This window comes from Notolabrus celidotus, chromosome 1 (genome assembly GCF_009762535.1).
Source record: "Notolabrus celidotus isolate fNotCel1 chromosome 1, fNotCel1.pri, whole genome shotgun sequence".
Classification (NCBI taxonomy): domain Eukaryota; kingdom Metazoa; phylum Chordata; class Actinopteri; order Labriformes; family Labridae; genus Notolabrus; species Notolabrus celidotus.
The window spans coordinates 17,056,902-17,077,404 of NC_048272.1; the positions used below are offsets into that span (position 1 = coordinate 17,056,902).

The window sequence follows — 20,503 nt, forward strand, 5'->3', positions numbered from 1 at the left end:
TTCTCACAAAGGCTTACTGTTACTAGATTAACCAAGCTGTCCAGCAGCGCTTGTGCTTCCCTTTAAGTGACCCTAAAGTCTGTTTTAAGATGCTCTGTATATTTCACAATTGCTTTTTATGTGATGCCAATTTAAAATGAAAAGTTAAACCAACTGATAGAAATTGTGTCAAAGTATTAACAGCAGCTCTAGACTAGACCTCGAGATTGTACTGCCAAAAAAGTTTCTCGACCATTATGGACCTCCACCATTGTTGTTGTCAAAGTTGATATCAGAAGTCCCACCTCTTCTTGATGTTAATTGGTTGGAAATGGAGAATTGTCATTGATGAGCGTGGCTGTGTTTCAAAAGAGCAACTACTCAATTGAGTGTGTCAAAACAAACACCAGATGCCACTTAGACCACTGAACACTAACAATACTGATCTGCATTGGTTTTGTTTAGAAAATTGTCCCTGCCAGAACAGAAAACTGTTAATGGACACAGGCCCTAAGCTAATTGTTGTTACTCCGTTATGTTGCTTTTAAAGTTAAAACAAAAAACATTAAAAGATATGACATATTATAGATTCTTCACTGTAAGTAGTAAAAGTAGATATGAGTCAAGATAGAAAGTGTCATTAGAGTATCTGGTTATTCATGTTTGTGTGCACACATAATTCAAGCCCCCTCTGCAGGAGTCACTAAGCCTAGTTGTGCCACCACAGTCAAAAAAAGTCTAGATCCGCCCCTGCTATTCAAAGCTGCCAAAGCTATTACAGATAATTGTAAGCAGGACAAAAATGTTGGTACCATATTTTTCATTAAATTAAGTAAAGTGAAGATGTGTCTCTGTGACTCCTCAAACCAAAGACCCGTCACTGCTGTTATTGTTTTTCCGTTTGATCTCCTGACCCCAGCCGACTTTCAACAAAGACAAAGTGGACGATTGAGAGAGGGCGGAGTGGTGAACACGCAGAAAAATACTGGCGTGTGACCAGTGAATCCGACGCATGAGTGTGAAATATGAACGAGAGCCAAGCGAGAGCACCTGGCAGGCAGACAGACTGCTTCAGGACTTCACAAGCAATGAGAAAAATGAGCTCCCTGCTGCACAAACACAATTTCACTTTAGCTTCTGGCTCGTCCATTGACATCTGCTCTCCTTATATGAAGGTCTTGTAGATGTTGTTGCTGTTGGTGCGTTTTAACAGCATTAAAGTCCCTTAGAATAACTTGTTTCCTTTAAAGGCTGAAATAAACAGGATGTAAACAGGATTGGTTTATTTGCGTGTAATCCAGACTGACTGAATCGATTCAAATCGTGTTGTTGTTCATGACATCTGTCTTGTTTATGGAGTATTTCACAGTGAAAGCCCTGCCTTCTGTCAAAACCTCACAGAGATTTACACCGGCTCCTTAAGACGCTGCCTCTGCCTGTTCAGATTTTTAATCCAGGAAGATGTGAGAGTGTGTTTGGACAAGCTTCTTTCACCACTGGATAACAAGGTAAAGTCAATTTAATGCTTTTCCTATTACAGTTATGAGGTCTTTCTGCCGCTACCTGTGTTTGGAGAGACCAAATAAATAGAAGTAGTGGAGAAATGCGGAAACCTGGATTTTAGACAGTTTCAAATGGTTTCTTTTGAACTAATGGAGTACAGTTAGAATTTAAATGGAAATATTAATGCTTTTAGGTCATAGGAGTTCATGCATTCTAGTTGCTTCATTATTAGCTGTCAAATAATCCAAAATGTGACAATTACGTCGCATAAATCATTTTTTGTGCATCATTTTTCAACATGAAATCAAGTTTTGTTTCATCTCATTGTTGAAGTCATTCCATTTTGAACAAAACCAATGCAATATAAATTAAATCTGATGAATCTAATGTGTTAATGTCTTACTATCATAATGTTTTGTACATTTTAACAGGCCATATGGAAGCATGAGCAGGAGGGTCAATGTCACTCAGGAGGCTTTGGATGAACTCAGAGTGCCTGCAGCCATGGAACCTCCCCATCCTACGGTGAGCAATGTGGATGCCCAAATAGTGGGAGTTTCTTGGCATTTATCCTCCATATGTGGTTTCTGGATGGAATAATTAATCATTTCATTGCATGAGACAGTGCTTTGGATTTGTGTTTACAGTGTTGCATCTTTGGTTGGTGAATGGTTGTACGGTTTAAGTAAGAGCAGGAAAAGTGTTGGATTTTTGTGAAAGAAAGCGTTGTTTAATCCGTGGGTGTAAACCGTGGTGGATTGCAGAGCTGAGTGTCGTGGCTGCTCTCTGATTGGCTCTCTTCCCCTGCCGTGTCGGGTCCAAGGAGTCATCCAAGATTAGCACTTGTCTTTTGATTAGTGCCGCTGGAAACAATCCAGAATTTTCAATTAAGCCTGTAGTATTTAGTCCATCTATGAGGGTGATTCTCAGGGCTGATCTCCTGTGTTGCATAATCTCCTTAGCAGAGTTCCAACCCTCAGAATCATCACAGCGGTCTCCATTAACTACAAATCCTCAGCCCAAACAATGAAGGGAAGAGTGCTCTCAGAGGGCAGAGACACTATTTTTAGCTAGCAGGGCACTCAGAGAGCGCAAACCTCTGCAGCACTAATAGTCTTGCTTGTTGTGTTTCTAAACCACTGTTAATTATTTGTTCATCAGTCTGATTCAGAAACACTCAGCCATGCTTCACCTTTACACTACGCTTTGTGGAAATGATGCTGACAGCGCATAAACAAACATCTCCCAAACAAGGTTTCCTTAGCGGACAGACAAACAAACCCAATTCCATGCTAAGTTCTCAGATCCAGACGTTTGTTCACATGCTTTTAGGGTTACACCTGGATTAAAAAGCTTTCCTTGTTTCTTGCACAGACACACATGGCTGCACTTGTTTACTTCCGTCTGCCACATGGTCAACATCAAACACTCTGAGTATTTAGGGATCAGGCTCAAAAAAACTGCATGGTTAGAGTTACGACAAACATCGTGAGGTGGGTTTATACAATAACACAACACAGGACTTCAACCAGAGCCTGTTGGATAAAAGTGAGGCATCGTTTGGCCCAACCGTCACTCCTTACTATCACATCGAGACAACATGCAGGGTCTACATCACTGTAAGCAGTTTCTCTGAGCATCTATATGTCTGCAGTTAGGTTTAAACCACAGTTTGTTGAAGCCTTGTGTAGCTCATGCAGATGCTTGTGCGTGTGAATTTTCACAGTGCAGCACAATAGCATTATAATGATGAAGGGACTGGTTTCACATTCTTCTGAATCATCTTAAATCTGAATCTTTTAATGTGTGCATCAAAGCTAGTCTGCTAGTTAAGCATGGTCAGTAGGTGTGACCTTGACTCCACCATAGTTTGCAGGCTGAGGAGGGACGTAATGTGGATTTTTTCATGAGTGTGTCCAATAACTCCACTTCCCGTAACATAAAACATTTGTCTATTCATAGATTGATGGTTTCAGTGAGGATGAGGAAGTACTCTTCCTGTGCTTTCAGGAATATCTCATAAGGGAATTCAATTTGTTTTATGTCACCAGCTGTTTCACAATGAGGTTGTATGGTAGGTTATTTCCATTTATTTCCATGAGGTTAACCATTAACAGGAGAGGCTCATCATATGTTAGATAACACATTGTGAACAGACAAGTGAAACTCAGGTGATACATTGTAAAGACCGTCACATGAGTTTGTTTATTGCTTTACTGGACTTTACTCGGTTCTTTTTATAGTGGCTGTGAACAGTGTGATGGAAATTAAAGGATGAGATGGCATGCACGATTCCTGCTTACCGGAACCTCATTACGAATTATTAAATAAATATTCTACATTATTTTATTTTTATTTTTGAGTTTCTGTTTGTTTCTGACTTTCAGCACATTTTTGTTTCCTGTTGCATGCTGTAGCTGAATATTTTGGCCAGGATGCTTTTTTGAAATCTCAGTCAGGCTTTTCCATCTGAAGGAAAAGGTCAAATTGAAACCTTTAACAGTCAAGTTACAGGACACCTCTGCAGTTCTTATTTATTTTGTTATACTGTTTATTTTCCTTGGCCATAAATCATATCACAGAAATATTAATAATACATTCGGGATTCATAATACATCACATTCCAAAACTTTATCTCCAATAATGAAAATATTTAATTATTTATTTTTCTGATAACAAAATTGTACCCATAAAATAACACAGATAAAAGTTGCCACAGCTAGCACCATAGCAGACGGGTTCCATAGTGCTGATTCAACAGGCATTTTTTTTGATCTGCACAAATTTGGCCCATCTTTGTCCAAGGTAGAAGACCAGGGATTTCACCAGCTAATAGCATATTTGGAACAGTATCCAAAGATACTACTACTCTGCAGATGCATCCCTACCTGCCGTGTGTGATGTGAGCTCTGCACACATTCAGAGTCTGAGCCATAGCAACCTTAGTTTAACCACAGACATGTATACTACCAGTCAAAAGCTTGGACACACCTTCTCATTCAATGGTTTTTATTTATTTTAATTATTTTCGACATAGTAGTTTAATACTGAAGACATCAAAACTATGAAATAATATGATTTTGCCATAGTATGGATTACAACAGTAGTCAAATAGGGCTATCCATTGTGTACTAACCCTACCTCTGAACAACACAACTGATGGTCTCAAACACATTAAGAAGGCAAGTAGTTCCACTAATGAACTCTTGACAAGGCTCATGTTAATTAGAAACCATTCCAGGAGACTTCATGAAGCAGACTGAGAGAATACCAAAAGTGTGCAAAGCTGTCATGGAGGAAAAAGAGGACTACTTTACAGAATCTAAAATCTAAAATATATTCTGCTTTGTTTAACACTTTTTTGTTAATTAAATAATTCCATATAGGTTCTTTCATAGTTTCGATGTCTTCAGTATTAATCTACAGTGTTTCAAATAACTAAAATAAATACAAACCCTTGAATGAGAAGGTGTTTCCAAAATTTTGACTGATAGTGTATATGCATCTTTGCCCTCAGGCGTGCATGAACTATAGATTTTAAAACACTTTAATTTTTTTATATTGGTAAATTTATTGATATCACCCATCAGGAGTGAGTTATTATCTACTAACGGCATTGGCTCAAAAATGTCCATATCCTGCATCCCTATAATATATCACATTTAATTTAATAACACAGTGATGAAAACATATCTTGTGTTAGTCCTCTGTTTTGAACTTCTGATGGCTCCACAGAGCGATCAGGTGAACCCAGCAGGGATCCCTGCCTCACTCAGAGCCACCAACATTGAATCCATGTGAACTTTTGACACTCTGAACTCATGGCTGAACCTGCTATGAACATTACCTAAACCTGTTGTGAGCTCTACGGGGGCTTGTATATACAGTGTCTGCTCTGCCCTTGTGTGCTCCTGACCCAACGTTGTATGTTATTTACGATGAGGAGAACCTCTGCCGCAAAATATATAGGATTACCAGACAGGAGTAACCAGCTGCTTTTACCACAGATATACAATTACCAGGTTGGAATATCTAATCCTAGCTACCTGACGTGCACTTTGAAATACTGTCACCCTTAATGGCTATAAGTGCGCATATGGACTTTTCAGATAGAATTACTGACACCATGGGAGGAGAGGCCAAAGGTTTAGTTACTTTGGCTCTTTTAAAAACGAACAAACATCTAGAAAACTTCTCAAATCAAAGATAAAGGAAGGAGTCAGGCTAATGGTCTGGATTGATGATACAAAGCAGAGTTTCAGTCAGACAGTTACTTTTGTCGAGACCATAGACTGTATAAAGATAGTCGTAGTATCCGTGACGTCACCCATCTGTTTCTGAAGCACTGTTTGAAGCCAATCATCAGCGAGAGTCATAGTGGAAATGCTGAACTCAACCAAACTACATCCGAGCTAGTGTGAGGTAAAGAGGCGGGCTTTGAGCCTTTTCGCTAACAGCTACAGGGTGCCCGTCTGTCAATCAAGTCAGCCATGCCCTTATTTAGACCAAGCTTGTTAGTTTAATATTTTCGAAAACAATGAGTTATTAAAAAAATGTACAGTACAGTGTGTGCCGATAGAGAAATTAGCTCTTCAGACCTAAAATATTTTAGAACTAGGCTGTAAACATGTTTATTTCTGCTGCAAAGATCGTCTTTTTTGAATGGATGTGTATGTGGTGCCCGGTGTTTCTGCAGCCAGCCTCAAGCGGATGCTCGATGAACTGCAGTTTTTAGCACTTCTGCATGGGCTTCATATTTTAAGACCGGAGGTTGCTGCTTGGTCAAGAGTTGTCAAATAAGTATCACTAAGCAGGACAAGTACACAAAGGTCAATCAGGCGGAAGTGATCTGTAGGAATCCAACTTTTTTTTCTTTTTACCTAACAGCAAAGAAAAACGTCATCAGTGTACCTTAAACTAAGACCTAAAGATGAGTCCAGCGAGCTTTGCATGAGCTGCTATCTTGTCTCACAATCATTAGTGGGAAACTCAGTCAGCTGCTGCCTGCTGACTTTGACAGCTGCAAAGATAGTTTGATTGAAAATGTTAGAAATTGTCAGATGATCTTAACATTATTTATATTTTACATATTAGGCAGTGGTTCAAACTACAGCCTGAAATAATGGAAAAATAAAAGCCAGACTTGACCACCTGCCATATATTTGTGTTTGAGCTCTGTGGAAAGTAACTTTATTCTTCTGGCTCGTTAGATGAATCATGAGTGAAAACAGACCTAGAGGGAAAGACACACGTGCAGTGGAGCCAATGTAGCACATTTTTTAATTAATTAATTTTATTGGCTATCAGTAAGATGAAATGCCGCTAAGGATAATCGGCTAAATGCGGAATATCTGCCCTGATAATGGGTCGACCTTTAGTTTGAACCTTGTCCTGTATTTGATTCAGGCCTTGGACCTTTGCTGTATATCATCTCTCCTCTTCATCCCTTTATTTATCCCTCTGCTGACCCTGGGGACTAGAATAGTATCTGCCAGGAGAAGGGCAAACTGAAACAGACAACAGAATTATATTTAAAAAGTAATTCAGAGCGTTTATAAGGAGGGCAATGTTACAAAGAGAAGAGGATTATGTTGACAAATAGGTCACACAGAGGACAACAAGCTGCTTTTCAGGTACTAGCACTACAGAGGGATGTCAGCTGTGTGGTAATGTTACTTTCACTGAACTATCTGGATGCTTGCTTCACGTCAGTAACTTCATACTACGGTTATATATTTTCGTTTTTCCACGGAGGATGTCAACATGGGCATCTGTGGCTCAAAGTCGAGCCCAGTGAAGGCGTGCGGGAGGTGTTTATACGTCTGCAGCGTCAGTTTAGTTGACACACAAGCATGCTGATGGAGAAATTGCTTCGTCAACACAGTCTGTTAACGGCTAAGGTGACAGTGTCATCGAGGGGAGGGCTGGACTCAGTGAGGGAAGGAGGGAGGAGAGATGATGGATGCAGGGCTGCATAGAAGGACAGAGGGAGGGACGTTATCCCTCTGTTACTCTGTCAAGAGTCCTCCGAGGAGTGACACTGCAGTAGCTGCAGTCCATCTCACCCATTTACCTCCCCTCTCCCACTTTCACTGACACAAATCATTTTGCGTGGGGAATGGATCGATTATTTACCCTCTCAGTCTGACGCGTGCAGTCTATGATCGGCCTCCACACTGTCCATCTTCCTGTCTCCGTCTGCCTGTAGCAAATTCTATTATGAGGTGTTTAAATGGCAGGTCATGCCTCAGCTGGCTGCGCTCTCAATGACATGTCCTGGACTTTGCAGGGGGCATCACAGCAGGAAAACATTCCTATATGGGCCGTGTTGAGTCAGCTGAGTGATGTTTGTGTGTGCACGTGCACATCACTGTTCTCTTTACACTCTATATGTATGGAGAAACCTGGTTATACATCATGAACCAGTGTGAAGTTTATGTCCTCTGATGCATTTGTGCGTGAGGAGTCCTTGAGGACACATAATGAGGTTCTTGAAGGTGACCTTGCAAGATGATGTATAACAAAGCATGAAGTCTTAAAGACAGTTTCCCGTGACCTTGAAGCCGTGTGCCTGCAGTGGTGCTGCTCACGCCGCAATGTTACAGAGGACCAGCAGACAGCCAACTCCAGGCTGCTGCAGAACGAAGAGTGAGAAGAGAGAATGATTACTGACTACAGGCTTCTGTTCTTCTCTATCAGGTAACACAATATTCAACCAATGATGCCAAATTGGCCGCCCTTCTGAAAAAGTACAAGATACACTTTGATTAAAGTTTTCACTCTTCGGGAGAATTCAGCAGAGCTAAAAAAAAGAAAGTGCAGTCTTTCTGTAATTTGAATTCAACCTTTTAATTAGTTTTTTTCCACTTTATTTCAAAGCTACAGAGTGTCTTTATTAATCTCTCAAACCTTCAGCTCACAGGCACAAAGGTGTCAGAACTGGTAGGGACGAGAAATAAGAGAGAGGACAAACATATCTGCAGGATTTCTTGGAAAATACTCTCTTACTCCTCTAAAACCACCCACAAATCTATATGTAGCACCTCTGGGGGAAATGTGTGCCAGGAATAAATAACCTCAGAGAAAAGTATTTATCAATAATATTGACACTGCTGTACTACCTGATTCTTGTTTTCCTGAAAGAAAATGGCATGTTTTTTATAGATTAACCAAACAGACAAACAGGGCCGTTATAAAGGTTACTATAGAAGGAGACTCTATGGAGTCTTTAGAAAACTCCTCTGACTGTCTGATATGTCAATAAACTTCAGATACCAGATGAAAAGTAATCAATTCAAGTCAGCATGTTTGTCTAAAAATGTAAATAATAAGACATCCAAAGCCCCTCAGCAGATGTGTGTGGCTGCAGGTATTGAAAGCTGTGACAAACACAGTAACAAGGGAAGAATACGGTTTAATCCCCCGGGTGAGAGTGGATTGGATGATCCTGCATGTGGTTGCTTAGTCTGCAGGAAAGAAGGGAAAGAGTGGGTCCCACTCTCCCTCCAACACTCCAAACAGCGATTGGCTCATGCAGAGTAATTCTCCTATCAGGGAGCTACCTTTAACGTCCTCACTTATCCCACTGACGGAGGAGGGAGCCGGGAGAACAAAGCCAGGTGACCCCCACATTCAAACCTACCGTGAGTCGCCTGCATGTGCTTGCCCTTGTATGTGTGTGCGCACATTTGGAAGTTTTCGAGCGTGTGTGGGTACCTCTGGCATCTCTGGTTTCCTATAGGGTGTTAGATTACCCAATGGGAGCTTTAATAGAGCCAGAGACACTCTTGATTGTGAGTTTGGATGAGGGAGAGATTGAAGGGAGGAAGTGGGAGCACCGCAGAACTGCCAGGAAGGGTATAGAGGGCACGGCAACTTCTGCAGAGCCGGGGACTCGGGTGAGTGGTGCGGACATCTGCACACAGCTGGATTTAAACTTAACACTTCTTTAAAAATGTACTTGCATGTTTTTTGGCTGCTTTGACATTCAGATGTGGGAGAAGTAGTTCTGTGAGTGGATTTCTTGTGTGTGTCAGTGTCTGGTCAGGGTGAGATCACAAGATTTAGCCGACTTTTCAAACTAGTTGCCTCTTCTGCAGGCACTTCTGTTTTCCTCTTCATCTGTCCTCTCTCTTGGACTCAGTATCCTCTTTATGCTGACAATGCACAATCAATACATTTATTTTTGCATCAGCCGTATCATGATGTCTTTACGTAAGAAGATTCAATCCTGTACTCGGGACTGTTACGTTATCTGCTACAATGCAAGTGGAAATAGAAGCAGAGAAGTCTCTGTGACTGCGCAGGGCCCTCGGTGTCAAGTGGACACAGAGGTTGAAGCTTTAAAACGTGTGTCGGGATTTGGTTACCTGTCTGAGGAGGACAAAAGTAATGATAAACAGCTCCTTAGAGGTGAAGTCAATTTGATACTAATAGACTACTTCAAATAGAGTTGGAGTGGGTTGACTGAGAAAGTAAGACACTGATATTTAAAGTGCTGAGCGGAACAAATGGGTCCAGTTTTGATGACTTTCTGCTCACAGTGATAAGTGAAGGCTCGGGTCTTTTCCATTAAATGTGTTTGTTTTTGCAGCACATGATCAGCAATAATACCAGCTATTATAAGGGTAAGCACTTTCTCAGCTCAACTTGCAGAGTTTGTGTTTTCCTTCAGGCCATGAGAGAGAATTGAGAGGAAGAAATAACCTTACAAGCACTGTATCAGATGGCAAACTCTCTGCTGATGCAAACAGGACTGGACAAAAAAATCTCTCTACCAACAAAACAGTTTTGCACCATTTAACAAAATATCACTCAACTTTGCTTTTTTCCTCTCTGATCTTTTTACAGATTACGCAGAAGGCTGAGACCAAAAGTAGCGTACAGCTGCCTGAATGATAGTCAGAAGGAGGGAGGTCCTGCCAGGATCTTCAGCGTGGCACTGGTTGTGGGGTCCCCTCTGTCTCCTGCACTCGATCCAGGCTGATAGACGGAGCTGTGGCTAGATAGAAGACAGGGCATGGAGGTGCCGCTTGTTAATTTTGAGAACATGGATGATGTCGGCATTAACCTGGGAGACCCGAATGACTCAGGGTATCCGACTTCACCCACATCCGAGGCTCCCGATCAGAACCTTCTGCCCCGTCGTTTGAGTTCTCCTCATCAGTCGCCGCGCAGAGGACGACGTAGACATCAGTCCGGCCAAGAAGGGCTGTCCCCGTCCACTCCTCCGACCCTGACCACTAAAGCAAACTCCAGCAGCTGCAGTTTAATCTCTAATCTGAAGCTCCTGGTTAACAGTGAGTCTCCCACTGACAGTGTCTTCAGTAAAATGGCGAAGGATTGTTACGAAAATGAAGATTTGTTTGAAAAGCACTTCCTGGAACAAAAAGACGAGAAGGTTGTCATCAATATTTCAGGACTGATGTTTGAAACCCAGCTCAGTACCTTGAACAAGTTTCCAGAGACGCTCCTCGGTGACCCCATGAAGAGGATTAGCTACTTTGACCCGATGAAAAACGAGTACTTTTTTGACAGGAACCGCCCGTCTTTTGATGGTATTCTGTACTACTATCAGTCAGGAGGGAGGATCCGCAGACCGGCCAACGTTCCCTTAGATGTTTTTGCAAATGAAATTGTTTTCTACGAATTGGGTCATGAAGCGATGGAGCAGTTCCGCGAAGACGAAGGGTTTGTCAAAGAGCCAGAGGTTCTTCTGCCCACAAATGAACTCCAACGACAATTCTGGCTCCTTTTTGAATACCCAGAAAGCTCCAGTGCCGCCAAATCTGTCGCATTGGTTTCTGTCTTAGTCATCGTCATTTCCATCTTCATCTTCTGCTTAGAGACTCTGCCAGAGTTCAGGGAGGACACTGACTACATCCCAGGTTTAACGGAAATCATCAACGGGACCCAAAGCGGTCCTCGTCCTCCTGTTAAAGACGTGATGGCGTACCTCACAGACCCGTTTTTCATTGTGGAGACTATTTGCATCATTTGGTTCTGCTTTGAAGCCGGTGTCCGTTTCATAGTGTGCCCAAGCAAGAGTGATTTCTTCAATAACATCATGAATATCATTGACATAGTCTCTATCATTCCCTACTTTGTAACCCTGGGGACAGAGCTGGCCACGACCCCTGACGATGATATGAACTCTAGTCAGAACATGTCTCTCGCAATCCTAAGAATCATCCGCCTGGTGAGAGTTTTCAGAATCTTTAAGCTCTCCCGACACTCGAAAGGACTTCAGATCTTGGGACAGACCTTGAAAGCCAGCATGAGGGAACTTGGGCTGCTCATCTTCTTCCTTTTTATAGGAGTCATCCTTTTCTCAAGTGCCATCTACTTTGCAGAAGTGGATGAGCCCCAGACGCAGTTTGTCAGCATCCCTGACGGCTTCTGGTGGGCTGTGGTGACAATGACCACTGTGGGCTACGGAGACATGTGCCCCATCACCATGGGAGGCAAAATGGTCGGCACTCTCTGTGCCATTGCTGGTGTCCTGACCATTGCCTTGCCTGTCCCTGTCATTGTCTCCAACTTTAACTATTTTTACCACAGAGAAACTGAGCAGGATCAGAAGCAGATTATGGATGCAGCAGCCGAGGCTGCACAGAAAACATCAGCTGCAAACAAGTATGGAAGCACACCATCGCTAAATAAGAGTAATGGCACCTGGCAGAATGAGAAAAACGGCATGCATTGATAGAAAACCTTAAGTATGTATTTATTACAAATGCATGGTAAACATGGACAAGTTACACATATCCAGAGGTTAGAAGCACTGGGTGATATCAGTCTTCCTTTCTCACTTTTTTTACTCCAAACAGGGCAGCATTGTTACAGTATTAATAGGCACAGTGTGGTGAGAGAGCCTTTAAACCAGTTGTTGGTCTACTTGTGGATGTGTCAAAGTGCAATTAACACAACTCAACTACTACTTGTTTAGTAAACTTTCATGTCAAGAAGTGGAAGGTATATTTTCTTTCATCCAGTGCAATTTGAGAAAAATGTGATACATATTTTTACTGTTGACATTTCACCAAGAAAATTAATTAGTAGAGTTACTATAAAAGTGAAATAGGCAGGGTAAGTTATAAATTTGACCAAAATGTCCTTCAGGTGTGTATAACAGTAAGTGTATCCCACAAAACAGAAGAAAGCTAAGAAAGGTTCTGATCCTCATGTAGCATTTAAACTGGAAGTATACTCACAGCTTAGATTTCATCACAGCTCCATATGTCATTATCAGCGAACTCTAGATAGAACTTGGCATGATTTCCAAGGTCAGGTGAATGTGTCCAGTGTATGGCAAGAGGACAGCAGCGCACACATTGTCTTATCAGCAAATCTATAGTTGTGAATGCTCAGCCAGCAGAGCTTCTCCTTATGACACAGCGTAACAATATCTGTGTGATGAATTGCTGTCAAGTTAGCACGTCTGCTACTAATCTTCTAGATATAGGCTGCAAAATATAAGTGCAACCATAAAACTGCTTTACATTCAGTATAATTAGAGTATAAGCTATAGTTGCATGCAGCAGTTCCAGCTTTTAAAATCAGAGGTCATTACTATCTACATGGTTTTTATTATTCGGCATCTTTCACCAGATTATGCAGATATAGCTGTTACCTGTAAACATGCTACTATAATGTGAATTAACCCTTTAAAAACCATATTGATTCATTGCACTTCATGTTTTTTTTCCACATTTCTCTGCACTTTTGAAGCTTTTAACCATAAGCAGTTGGCAGAATGAAATACTAATTTGATTATGTAGAAATGTGCAAAATATTAATTTATGATCAGGTTGTAAAAAGAGAGGAAAAAGTATAATTTTTTCACTTTTGTATTTGAAGATATTCTTAATTTCCTTTAGTTATCTCATTATGATGCATGGCATAGTGTGCCTAAATGAGGTTAAACTCTTACTATCAGTAAGTGAACATTTTAAATATTTATTGTAGTTAAATAAACAATAGTATTTTAATCATATAGTGAAGATTATTATATTTCTTGAGATAGAGAAAGCCAATATGTAACGTGGATTAATGAAATGAGAAAGACATTCATGAAAACATGAATTAGTACTATGTATGCATGCCACATTCCAATCTTGAAAATGTACTGTATGTGACTTTATTATACATATAAATAGCTTGTATAGAAATGGCAATGAATGTAGTAACACAATCAATGCCTTTCCAATAACCCTTCAGTATGCAATAATGATGACGTGGGTGGAAAACAAAGCATTGTGGTTTTTTCACCCATTGAAAGAGCAATACTAAATTAAACATAAAGCAATAAGGTGACTTCAGTTGGTCACGTTGGTACTCAGCACTTTACTATATTATAAAGCACTTAATATTTGAGGACTGTTACTGTATGTGTCAATACTGTGCAGTAAACAGTATTTTAATTTGCTATGTTTTATTTATCCTGTAAAGAGTGCCTTTCATTAAACATGTATCCTAACCAGTGCAGTTTCCCTCTGTTGATTTCTGGGATAAATAGCTTTCATGACTTTGAATGTTTGGAATTCAATTTATTTTATTCTCTTTTCATCCAAGATGGATGTAGGTTTTATTTTTGGCTTTAAGTCTGGATATTCACCTTATGTCAGTTTTTATTAGCACCTTGTCACTGCTGGGTGTTCCGCACTGATATGCCTGGAATAACATAAAAGTAGGTTATTTGACAAATAATTTAACATTTTGGCTGAAAAGACAAATTAAAGTGAAACTTCGGAGGGGAATAGGGCTATATTTCAAACTTAACTACTTTGTAACATATTCCATAACCAATTGGTGAGGAGCAGGCTACCTTCTCCTAGCTAACATTATGTAAGCTAGGCACACATCTCTTTCGGTAACATGTTGGTAATATAAGAATTCAACCACTTCCTAGTTATGGCATAATCTGGGCTAATGCAAGAGCCAGGAATTTTCCATTTAACAGTTGTTTCATGAAACTCTACCAAATCACTATGTGGCTTTTACCAATATTATTATTAGCTTTTAGGTGGCTTAATGTTAATTTTAGCTCTTCTTTCACTTCTACTCAGTGGTTATGAAATGTATTGTTTTGACTTGTTATATGGCTAAAATATCCTCTGGGTTTCTTATTGTGTAGTCAAAAAGCCAGGTGTGACATTGGCCCACATTTCAAATTAAAACAACATAAGTGATAACCTAACCTTTGGACTAATGTAAGCATTTTACTATCTCCTAGCTAACATAACATTAGCTAAGATAACACTATGTTTACTAATGGTAACATCAGATTAAGGGACCTAAAGTTAAAGTTTATTTGATAACCCATTTGCTGTGTATGTTAATACCATTTTTCAACCACCTTTTAGCTTAAGTTGTGCTTGCTAAGAAGTATTCCTTCCTTGTTTTATCTTACAACATGTACTTCCAAATAGTATCCTTCAGCCACTTTCTGCAAATGGTAATATTAGCTAGGAAGTGGCTAGATGCTAAAGTTAGCTGTTGATTTACAGATGGGGTATCAAATATATACTGTAGTTTGAGCTTGAAATGGCCATATGTTCCTCTGGATTTTTTCCCTGTTTGTTGTCTTCTAAGCTCTAAACTGGCTGATTCAAGACGTGAAAATTTAGAGGGACACTGGGCCATCTTCCATAGCAAAACAAGATATTTGACTCATTAGCTACCATAAGACAATCACTAATGTTAGCTTTTAGCAGTCTCAGTCGCTGATCATTGGAAAATGTGAAAAATCTGGTTAGCCATTTCCGGAGTAAAGCAACATATCTGAACCCATTAGCTACTTTAGGACAACAGTCAATGGTTAACATTGAAGTTCTTCCTTGCTAGCATTGCATTAGCTAGCTTTCCTAATGTATCGTGACACACTACCAAATGGTAATCAAAGGTTTTCACTATTACCGGCTCAGGATGCTTTTAGTCAATACGTGGTTAAATGCTGATGTAAGCTATAATCTGACTGCAGCTAATGGGTTGTAAAATATATATTTTTGAATGAAAAAATAATCAGATTTACCGCCAGGTATTCTAAGTGCATCATTTTCCAGTTGTTGAACATTTCAAAGTGGTAAATTTTTTTTTTAAGTCTAGTGAAGAAATGTAAAGGAAACAGCTTGGCTAAAAATATATGAGATGATCTCAAATGAGTATAATTCATGCAAAAAATGTTCTGCTGATTAGAAACACACAAAATACTAGTTGTTCTTGTATGTGGATATCAGTAAAATCAATGTAAATGAAGCATAACTGTGGTTTTCTTGTTTTTGAACAGTTGTAGCGCTGTGATCTTGACGATGCCTTTGACAAGCAAAAGCAGCAAATTAAATATGCAGACCAAATGAATCATTTATAAGATCATCTATCTTGTCCTCCAAGACTGGGAACTGTCTGTTTCTCTTGATGCAGTCCTAAACAGTCACATCAAATAAATAGTCTCTATCATTGTGTTTAAACAATACCTCATTTTGATCAGTGTGCATTTTTGTCTTGTTGTTTTTGTGATTTTAGATATTTTCTGTTGTCATTTGAATAAGCTGTTAAAGTCGTTAAAACATACTGTCTTTGCTGTTTGTTAAAAAGGCTTATCATTGCTTTCACATCAGGTTAGCAGGCTGACCTTCTGCCCAGCTGATCACTGATGTACAGTGATAACCCAAAGATGAGGTCTGATAGCATTTTAGCATTCAACAGACAGGTGGCAATGGCAAGGTTGGGGCCAATGTGAGGCTGTCATCTATAATTCATCAGGTGTTCCACCAAAGGATCACATCCATCCTGCCTTTGACAGAGAATCACCCCGAAGATATTCAGTCGCAGACCAGCAGATGCTTCGATCACTGTGACACAGCAGACTGTACTGTGAGTCTTAATGGATCTAAAAATACATCAGCATTGCATGACTCCACTCTTCTCTTTACTGTTCGACTCAGTGACAAGCTGCGTCCCATTCCTTAAAGGGAATCAACGCACGACTCTCACGCGAAAGCTCAGACAGAGGCACATATCAGTAGATTGGGTTACTGTTGTTCTCAGCGGGCACGTTATAAGCCGTTTTCAGTAGCCTGTGCACCCGAGTTCACCCTTTCCAGAGGGCAAGGACACTTGGAAGTGGGCAGCTTGTGTTTTTTTTAAATCCCTCCAAAGTCTCCTGTTTCTTCCACTAAGGGAAACTCTTCTGAGTGTGCGGTAGCATCAGGCTGAATCACTGCTGCAGTGACCTTGCAATTACAGTTTTGTTCAAAGTGCAAACACGTTGCTGCCTTGGAGCACAGCAGGTGTAATATTGACTGACAAAGCAACTCTCATAGGTTACATATTGATCAGAGTTCAGCTTACCTCCTGTATTAGTTGAGTCAGTGATTCTGAGCCCTGACTTTGCTGACTGAGAACATTCAGACATGGGTTTTGCATTACTCTCAAATCTTCTTCATTGACTACAGGGTTAACATGATCAAATGAGAAAGCTTGTACATGTGCCCCTAAAAGGGGAAGGGTGCAATGTGACAAATGTGCATCATATTTTTGGCAGGAGATAAGCTAAGCCTGTGAAGGTCCTCCATCTGCTCGCTCAGCTCTGGAGAGGATGAAGGACAGACAGGTGGAGTCTCTCTGACTCTCTCTGGGGGTGATGGAGGATCAGGCTTCCTGACACAGTGTGATAAAACACTCCTCCAGAAGAGGCATGTTTGGGAAATCATTGCTATCATTTTCACTTTCAATAGCTACACCCTGTGCATGCTGGAATTCCCTGATGTTGTCAAGCAGGCAACACGTACGCTCACTTATTGTTGTTGTTGTTTTCAAGATTATGAATGAATGAACTTTGACGTTTCTGATGATGTTAGCTGAGTCACACTAAAACAGTGACTCAGTTATTCTGTTGTGTTTCTGTTTCTGTTTTTCTTATCAAGATTTTCCATGAAATCAACAAACAACCTGATTACAGGTAAGGCCAATATATTTACACACCTGTAACAAGCTAATTTGGGATCACATTTTTATGGTGACTGGTTGGAATTATTGTACTTGTTTCATGAAAAAAGAGAATATGTTTTAGTTTCAGTTATGTTACAAGTCTGTGCACATTTGTAACTGCATCACTGATTTTGTAAATATTTGTAAATTTACTTGTTTAGTTGTGTGTATACATCATAAGATATGCTTATTTTACTTCTTTAATTTTAATTGCTAATAACTTTTAATAATTGCTATTTTATATGCTCTTGTTTACTTTATACTGTTTTGCAATATCTACTTGCTGCTTAACACGAGTAAAGAATTATCTTATCTTGTCTTATCTTAAATGTTCATAGCATCATTTCTGATATCTTAAAAGAGACTGCAGTTTTATTCAACCTTTAGGTGTCTGTTTAGGCCCTGTAGAGAGACTAATGTGGTCTTGTTTTCTGCAGGGAAAGTATGCTGTGACTTCACAACATCATACCGAGGTACAGAGAGAGAGAGACTGTTGGATTTGTTTCCAATCCAATCCACTTTATTTATATAGCACATTTTAAAAAAACAATCAAGTTTTAGCAAAGTGGCGCACAGTGAGGTAAAATAAGTTAAACCACAGAGCATAAAATGCTGTCCAAAAATAAAATAGAATAAAATAATATAATCATGATAAAACATATAAAAAAGTTTTTAAAAAAAGTTTTAAAAAGCATAAAAATAAAATAAAAAATAAAATAAAAACACAGTAAGAGCAAATAAAAATCCAATAAGAGAACAGAGACCACACAACTGCTGTTGTTTGTTTGTTTGTTTGTTTGGTCTTTTCACAAATCTGTTATTTTATTTATTTATTATTATTATCAGTTCAATCAATTAAACAAGCTTTATTTATAGAGCACCTTTCAAACAAATCACATTAAAAAAAAAACAAAAAAAAATTCTGAATAGAGAATAATGCACATCAACAACAATAAAATATGTGTAATTAAAAATAATTAAAGCATCAAATTAACATTAAGAATATAAATAGTTAGAAAAAATAAATAAAAAGGGTAGGGATAAGAGTGGATTATGAAATAAAGGCTAAAATATCAATAAAACTGAGTATGTAAATAATAATGAAAAACATTAAAAATAGTTTAAATAAATGCAATAATTAAACATTAAATTAAAATCAATATAAAATATTTAATTAATATAATTTGTAAACCCTATATAAAAGCCAGACTAAATAGATACGTTTTTAGTTTACGTTTAAAAGCTTCACAAAGATACAGTCGTGCATTGTATCATTTCAAGTCTGACAATTCCCACCTTCTGTTATCATTTGCATTTATTAGAAAAGTGTTGTGAAGTGCTCCGGAAGCTTCCAGGAAATATTAGATTAAGTAACACAATCAGAGGTTCACACCCTTTGTTACATGATAAAAAAAAAAAAGTCCTGCGATCTGGACAGAGAGTTTGTGACAGCAGGACTTGGTTCCTGGGTCTTTTCAATAATTCATGTGACATTTTGGACCACTTTAATAATTCACTGTGACTCAAAGGAGCGTTTTTGATGTCCAGCTTTGAGTATAGAGGCACACCACTGTAATTAATATCAGAGTTGATCAATAAAGCATTTAGAATGTGTTGTATGCACAGGTTATTTATTATCTCAGATGCCATGTTCTCTGATATAAATCTGAAACTGTTTTTTTCAGTTTAGTTCTCCCTGAGTGAACTCTTCCCCATCGATCACTTTAATACCGGAGAGCTGAGCGCCACCACACAGAGGGCGAGACATCTTTCAGAGAGATAAAGATTTATGACAGGTAAACTGCTCCGCTGCACTGCGCCAGCCCTGGAGGTCAATGGCCAGACTTAGTGGGACGAAACGTGAGTCTCACATTTGTCCTGCTTAACGGCCATGAAAAATGAAGAAGGTGACCTGAGGTATCACCCAGATCAGACGGCAGACGACGCATTGCCTTCAGGTGGCCACAGGCTGCTCCTCACGGAGTGTTCGACAGGAGTAATTAGAGACACTTTAAAGGGCATCAAGCTGTAGTACATTACAAAGATGAATCTGGATTACAATACACAGACAATTACCTCTAGCACTCCGACAATTAGAAAGAAAACTGGAGACAGCCTAATGGGAGTAAGACAAATATTTATGCAGCAATAAACTGTCCTCTTGACTCACTCAGAACAATTATTGTATCAAAATAATATCTCAGTTTGAGAATAATTTGGCTCTCTGGACAGATTTCCCTTCCACTTTGACTCACCCTATCACTACTGCATGACTCCTCTTGGTGGTGCTAATGACATCAATCTTCACCTTACCTTTTGTAGTTTTCACTTCATGTTGCAATGTATCATCATATGATTGTATTGCAGTTTGTATCATGTTGTACCATATCTTTTTAGATCAAACAATAGTGTACTTAATAGTTTAATTTCGTATCCTATCGTATCTTCTATTAATGTATCGGATTTCACCCTACCTTAAAGAAAAGCCTCCAAAATAGAAATATAAATGTTAATTCAGCCCTAGGTATTTGGTAATAAATTGGATTTTCTATTGTGAAAAAAACACATTTATATATTTGATAACTGCGTCCTCCGATAACAATTTCCGTTGAGCTACCTATCCATGCAGTTTTGCGAGGCGATTTACGCACAGGGGAAGGATTCAGGTTAATTGCTTTGGTGCAAGAATCCAAAATGCAGCAGTAGTTTTATGACTAGCTGGCTCTGATCAATCTATAAGATGTGAGAACACCAATTACACTATCCCAAAGTCCAAAGTGATGCCTTTAAACTACTTCTTTTTTTCCAACCAACAGATACAAACCTAAAGATGTTCATTTGGAAAATGAAGGAAAGAAACTTTGACTTTCATAGAGCTGAAACCAACAAAAAATGATAGACAGTATTTGCTTAAAACACAAAAACATTAAATTATTACAAAGTAACTCCCAAATTATGTCATTTTGGTCAATCTACTGTTATAATAAAATACCCTGTGTGAGTGTTGCTCTCATATTAAGCAATTTATGTC

At 39.3% G+C, this 20,503-nt stretch overlaps 1 protein-coding gene and 1 long non-coding RNA gene across 2 annotated transcripts; both read left to right on the plus strand.

Annotated features, from left to right (window-relative positions):
* Positions 1-1,933: 1,933 nt before the first annotated feature.
* Positions 1,934-12,564, plus strand: LOC117813385 (potassium voltage-gated channel subfamily A member 10). The gene is made up of 2 exons (XM_034684573.1): positions 1,934-2,007; positions 10,333-12,564. The coding sequence occupies exon 2, from the start codon at positions 10,502-10,504 to the stop codon at positions 12,185-12,187; it is 1,686 nt and encodes a 561-aa protein (XP_034540464.1). The 5' UTR covers positions 1,934-2,007; positions 10,333-10,501; the 3' UTR covers positions 12,188-12,564.
* A 3,698-nt stretch (positions 12,565-16,262) lies between these two features.
* On the plus strand, positions 16,263-19,267 carry LOC117813484. The gene is made up of 4 exons (XR_004631425.1): positions 16,263-16,356; positions 17,409-17,443; positions 17,910-17,945; positions 19,158-19,267. It is a non-coding gene; the product is annotated as an uncharacterized LOC117813484 (long non-coding RNA).
* The last annotated feature ends 1,236 nt before the right edge of the window (positions 19,268-20,503 follow it).

Coding starts and splice junctions, on each gene's coding strand:
- LOC117813385 (XM_034684573.1), top strand. CDS start 10,502: ATGGAGGTGCCGCTTGTTAATTTTGAGAACATGGATGATGTCGGCATT.